This window comes from Benincasa hispida, chromosome 3, assembly GCF_027475165.1.
Source record: "Benincasa hispida cultivar pf3 chromosome 3, pf3_genome.v1.1, whole genome shotgun sequence".
Lineage (NCBI taxonomy): Eukaryota > Viridiplantae > Streptophyta > Magnoliopsida > Cucurbitales > Cucurbitaceae > Benincasa > Benincasa hispida.
Window position 1 is genome coordinate 37,386,646 of NC_143480.1, and position 6,417 is coordinate 37,393,062.

Here is a 6,417-nt window from a genome sequence, read left to right on the forward strand (position 1 = left end):
CAACTAGAGCGTTTTTGGAATAGATTATTACAATGTTAGATCTTCAACAAGTATGCTCGAGTCATCAACTCATGTCGATTACATTTCTAGTTTATCAAAGATTCTTAGAACATTTGGAAATATTGCAATCATGTCTAAAGTATTAACAAATATAGCACAATGCAAAAAAAATTGCATATATAACAAAATTCAGACTAAGCAGTTGGAGTTTATCAGTGATAGATTCCATCGTTGATAGACTCCTAATAACGATATAGTATATTACTAATAGGAGTCTATCAGTGATATAGTCTATTACTAATAGGAGTCTATACAATTAGAGATCGTTTGGTCTAAGTTGGTGTAAACAACTCAACTTAAATGATAAACAATATTGAATTGGATATTTATCAAGTAACTCTATCTTTCCATTTTATATATATATATATATATATTTTACATTTACTAAAAAAAAACTCAATTGAGACTTTTATCTCTACTTTTCACATTTAGCACGTAACTCCATTTTGCTTCCTTAATCTACTTTTCACAATTATTAAGAAACTCAATCTTACTTTCTACACCCTAAACACTGACTTACTAACTCTCATACTAATCAAGACTTATTAACTCTAGTTAGTAGATCAAATTCCTCTTTAATTATTAATTTTAAAATTGCTATTCATTATAATTACCGAACAATGTGTTCAAATCGGCAAAGCTTTATGGGCTTTTTGGTATGGGCTCAAAGCCCAAATAGAGTTGAATAATAGTTAAGATTTGGGCCTTTTGGGATAGAGCTAAACCTTGTAAACCTCCGGGCCAGAGACGACTTGAAAATCGCTTGTTCTCTTCACAGAGCAACACGAAGGTAACAGCCATGGAGTCTCTTCCTACACCTCACCACCGTCGTCATCCTTCTCACCAACTTCTTTCCTCCAGCCACCGCCTCCCTTCCTTCTCTAAACCCATTTCTTCTCTCTCCTTCCGGTCTCCACCGCCGTCTCCGCTCCGTTCATCTTTCAGGTCGTTGTCTGTTAAAGCCTCATCCTCCTCATCGACCTCCGACGAAACCCTTCGTAACGATAAATCTTCCATTTCCGAGACCACCAATTGCGGCCTTCTGTCGGGATTTCTTAAAACCGCTTGCATCTCCGTTGCCGCTGCTGCATTCTTCTTCCTTCGCTTCGACCATCGACGCGCTGTTGCTGTTGCTGTCCCGGTGGCGCCGGAGACGACGGAGTCTACTGATGAATCGACAGCATATGAGGAAAATGAGAGCGTCGTAGAAGAGAAACCGACAGATGATTTGAATGATGTCGAAGCCCTTCGATCTCTCGTTGAGGAGAAGGTAAAATCAGGTAAACTTCCAGAAGCAGTTGAAGCCCTAAACCGTTTGATTGAACTTGAACCCAATGACCTTGAATTGCCGTTGCTAAGAGCCAATTTTCATAGCTATATGGGGGAGCTCGAATTGGCGAAAAATGAATTTGAGGAGATTTTAGCGGAAGACCCATTTCGTGTTGAGGCTTACCATGGTCTTGCAATGGTGGCGGAGCAATTGAATGATAATTCATTGAAGGATGTTGCTAAAAGGATCGAAGAGGCAATGGAGAAATGCAAGAAGCAGAATGACAAGTCAGATATCAGGGATTTCAAGCTCTTGGTTGCGCAAATTAAGGTAATGGAGGGAAGTTATTTTGATGCATTGAAAGCTTATCAAGAACTTGTGAGGGAGGAACCAAGAGATTTTAGGCCATATCTGTGTCAGGGGATTATATATACTCTTTTAAGGAAGAATGAGGAGGCTGAGAAACAGTTTGAGAAATTTAGGAGACTTGTTCCAAAGAACCATCCTTACAAAGAGTATTTTGATGAAAACATGTTTGCAACAAAGCTTTTTGCTCAGAAATTAGAAAAGGAGGGAGCTGGTTTGAAGAGCTGAGATGAGTTCTTACCCTACTGCTTCTGTATGAGTTATCTCCTCACTCTTCACTGCTGCTCTAAAATAGCTTCATTTTTGTTAGTTTTTAGTGGGTTGGTATTCATTAGGGGTGGTGTCATATATCTGAAGTTTTATGATTGTCTGAATCTTTCAATTGAGTCTCCTATGGAGAATACTGATTATACTTATGCTCAGCATTCCTGAAAGTCTCAAAGAAACTGTGTTCCTTTCACTTTTTCAAACAAGGATTTTTCTATAAAAATGAAGATTGTTGAAGCAGTATTTGAAAATAATTATAGAATCATGATCATAATCTTCTTTTCCTTGGGGGAAGGGGGGGTTGAAGAAATTAGGATCTTTGATGGAGGTCTCTTGGGTTTAAATTAAGGGATTTGTAGATCAATTCCCTAGTAATTAAAGGGGCAAGTTGTAGTATAAGATGTCTTTGAGGGTATTACTTTTCAAATCTTAATAGCATTTGCATCCAGGATGACCCTTGGGATGTTTGATGGAGTTCTCCAAGGCCTACGGTTCAATTTTCTTAGGGGAAAATGTTAAATGTAAATCAGGTCTCTTGGAGTTCGAATTACTCCTTGAGGCAAGTCTCTAAGTTTTAACCTCGAGGCTTACGCCTTCACTGAACCACAAGAGGCTTAGACCTCTTATAGAAGAGGCTTATGTCTTTATGAAAATGTACCGAGGCTTGAAATTATACGACTCATCTAATAATTGAAAAAATAATAGTGATTTGCTTTCCTAAAAAATATTGAGGTTTGAGTCGTGTCAATTTGAGCTATGACTACTTTTTTTTGTTGTGACTTTAAAAACATTGAAGGCAAAAAATTATCATATAAATCAATCCTATTAATGATAATAGTAGTAGTAATAATGATAACATTACTTTTAGGATTTTTTATCAAGTGAAAATTGTTGGGTGAATTTTCTTTTTCTATTTTTATATGATTAGCAGTTTAGTAGTACATGGTCCTATCAATTTAGGATTTGTAAAAAGATTTAATCACTATATGAGGCTTACACCTCATACTACCTCAAGGCTTGAGGCGAGACCTCGCCTCTTCAAGAGGAAAAGTCTCCAGGTTACCTATAGTCTTTTAAGACATTGATTAGGATTCATGAAATCTCTCCGTAGATTGGTGGAATGGTGCTTGATACCATTATCTTCTTTTATGGCATCCTTTCTAAATTATGTGTACTTTCAGATACATAACTAGATCCTTTCTCTAATAAATCATGAGTTGGTTTTATGGTTTGGTCAAAGAGAGTTTAAATCCAGATCAGATTATGAATTCAAATTGTGATGACATTCTAGTTAAGCTGCAAGTTTTTGCCATGTATTACAGGCTAAAGCAATTGTTGATTCTCTCCTAGAATTAGTTTTGTGATATACATAAATTAGTCCAAGAATGCCCCAGTATATGCATATAATTAAAAGTTTTGTGATCTTTGAATTTTGCAGGATTAGATAGTTGTTATATGGGATGAATTGAGGCTTTGAGTGTGCTTATATGGATAATTCATATGCACCCTCAACTTTATAATTGTAGGACATTGAAAACAATGTGACATATAAAGTGTTCAAAGTCCATCCAGTCCAAAAGTATTATTAGGATCATATGATGTAAAAGAACATGTTTCTTAATCTGAGATTCATTTGGTTGATTAATGCTTTCAAGTTCTCATGTAATTATACCATTGTGCTTGTTTCATACAGTTGTGCCCTCTAGGAGAAATCTGCATAACTAAATTTTAAATTTATTTTTATTTTGATATCTTTAGCAGTTAACACTGAAATTTCTACCCATCATGGGTTGGCGATTATTAGGAACATGAGTTTAATAAAAAGCTTAGGGGAATGAGTTCAATTCATGGTGGTCATCTACCTATACTTTAGTGTGCCTCAGGGCTTATGGGTCTGTGGGCACAGTTGAACAAGGCACGTATTTTGATATAGGTGGAGTATTACTGGTTGAAAAAGGTCCGACCATAAATCAAAAAGTTAGAAAGAAGAATTGAAAGCACCATAGCTAGAAGAACATAGGAACGTATAATTCAGTGTTGTGTAACAAACAAAAGACAAAGATCTTGTCCGAGACAAGCTTGTCAGGATTAAAGGCGTTGGGCTAAGATTAGCAGACAATGGATGGGTCAAGATGTCGAGTAAAGTCTCTGTCATCTCCAAAAGCGAGCAGTCGCTTAAGTACCCACTGAGAGAACACTCGTTGAAGCCGTCTAATCCAAAATGTCATTTGTAAGGAAGGAAATAGAATTCTTATCTAGGCTCAACCCTTATCCTCTAGTGTTGGTTGTGGGAAACCTTGACACCTAAATGTTGTAGGGTGAGTCAGGTTTTCATGTGAGATTAGGCGAGGTGTGTGCAAGTTGGCCCGGGCGTTCATATATATATATATATAAACAATTAGATTATCCTCTCTTAAGTTTCAGGGTTCAAGACTTAGACCATGTTTACCAAATCAGAATGAAAATTGGTATAATCAAGCCTTAGTAAAAAAATTTATATATATATATTATTTGAACGTGTACGAGGGCCTGTTTAGAAAGTGTTTTTTAAGTTCCAAAAGGTATTTTTAAGCATTTAAAAAGTAATTTCAAACAAACCCTTCCTCAAAAGAGGAGATTGGTTTGAAGGTTTGATCATAGGAACTTGACTGATTAGGGAAGTGGAAAGTTGAGAACGTAAGAATTTGCTCAACAATTAAGGACAAGGATGTCCGAGAATAAAGTTCATAACTAGCAATTCTTCTAGTCAACATTAGTGTGTTTAAACTTTAAAGTGGTACCTAACATGAGTTTAAATAATGTCGCTCCTAAATCTTTTTTTTTTTTTTTCTTGTTAACAAGAAGAGAAATTAAGAAAATATTAAGATAATAATAATCCTGTTACAATTTTAGATTATGGTTTGTTGAAAAATTAAATAAAAGAAAAGTTGTCTTTTTAGGCAGGGTAGGAAGTTAGGTTCGTTGGGTAAGTTTCCATAAAGAAAAAAAAATCCTCTTAAGGCCTCTGTTTAGATTTGGAGAAATACCGAAGAAGGCTTTTTGGGACCCAATTAGATTTCAATAATTTTTTTTTTTAGTGAAAATGGCATTCTATATTACATTTTTATTTGGAAGATTTTCAAAAATAAAAAAATAAGAAAAAATATTTACACGTGTACCAAATTTTATTTTCTCTTCATTCCGGCTCCTCCCCTTCCTTACTATTTATAGTTTTGTTACTAGTTCAAAAATGCTGATTGGAATGATAATGATAGATAATGGAAGGCCAAATTATAGACTGAGTGATAGCAATTTTTGGTAGTTTGTTGCTAATTCCAAAATAGTAATTAGAATAATAATCATACATAATGGAAGATCAAGTGATAGACTAAGTGATAAAATACTCACTATATATGAGTGATAAATAGTGATAGGCTACTATCAATGGTCTATCAATAGATAGTGGTTTTGTTCATAATTTTGTTGCCATAAACTATACACTAGACATTGTTATTGAATATGAAAATTTTGTTCCTTTTAAATAGTTGTGATAAGTATTATTATCACTATCAATCACAGATAGACACTGATAGTAGTCTATCGTCTATCAGTGATAGACATGATATACTACTATCAATAATAGATAATCATTTTGTTGTTAGTTGTTGATATTTTTTTTTTCGCTTTTAGATACTTTATGATACATATACTAGATATTGTTATTGAAAATTTTATTGTTTTTAAATAGTTGTGAATGTCTATCACATCCCTGATAACTTCTATCAGTTTTTATCAGTGATAGAAACTGATACAAATCTATCATTAATAGACGTTGATAGAAGTTTATCAGTGATAGAAACTAATAGAAGTCTATCATTGATAGAGGCCGATGGAAGTTTATCAATATTTATAAGTGATAGAATGATAGAAACCTATACAAGTTTATCCTTGATAGTTGTTGATAAAAGTCTATCAGTATCTATCAATGTTTTTTTTTTTTCCTATTTTTATAAATAGTTTGACATTTTTTCTATCGGTGAAAATTTCTCTTTTTATTTTATTATTATTATTTTGGGAAAGAACTTATAACCACACATATATTTGATCTAATCTATTTATTTCATTTTATCCCATCATCTTTTATTAATTACTAATTAAAATGTGGATTATAATCTCAATTGTGGGTTGAGGACTAAGTTAAATGATTTGGATCATAAGTCATATGCTAAATTACAAATTTGTTCGAAAAATGGCCTTCTGCTTACATTAACATAATGTGAAAGTACCATCTTGTCTTGAGACCACGCACGAGGACCTAGCGCTCAAACGAATTCTCGTTTCTTCCTCTCGCCTCTTGCTCCTTCCTCTGGTTCTTCATCAGCCACAGTTGCAATTTTTTTCTTCATTTATTTTTCTTTTGTTCAGATTCTCCCTCTCGCTTCTCGCTCTTTCTTCTTGCTTCTCACCCCTTTTTC

At 34.3% G+C, this 6,417-nt stretch overlaps 1 protein-coding gene across 1 annotated transcript; it reads left to right on the plus strand.

Annotated features, from left to right (window-relative positions):
- The first annotated feature begins 780 nt into the window (after positions 1-780).
- On the plus strand, positions 781-2,217 carry LOC120074626 (protein SLOW GREEN 1, chloroplastic-like). Its single transcript, XM_039027807.2, has one exon. The coding sequence runs from the start codon at positions 860-862 to the stop codon at positions 1,922-1,924; it is 1,065 nt and encodes a 354-aa protein (XP_038883735.2). The 5' UTR covers positions 781-859; the 3' UTR covers positions 1,925-2,217.
- Positions 2,218-6,417: the final 4,200 nt, after the last annotated feature.

Bases quoted from the DNA above. Each gene is read 5' to 3' on its own strand.
- LOC120074626 (XM_039027807.2), top strand. From the start codon at position 860: ATGGAGTCTCTTCCTACACCTCACCACCGTCGTCATCCTTCTCACCAA.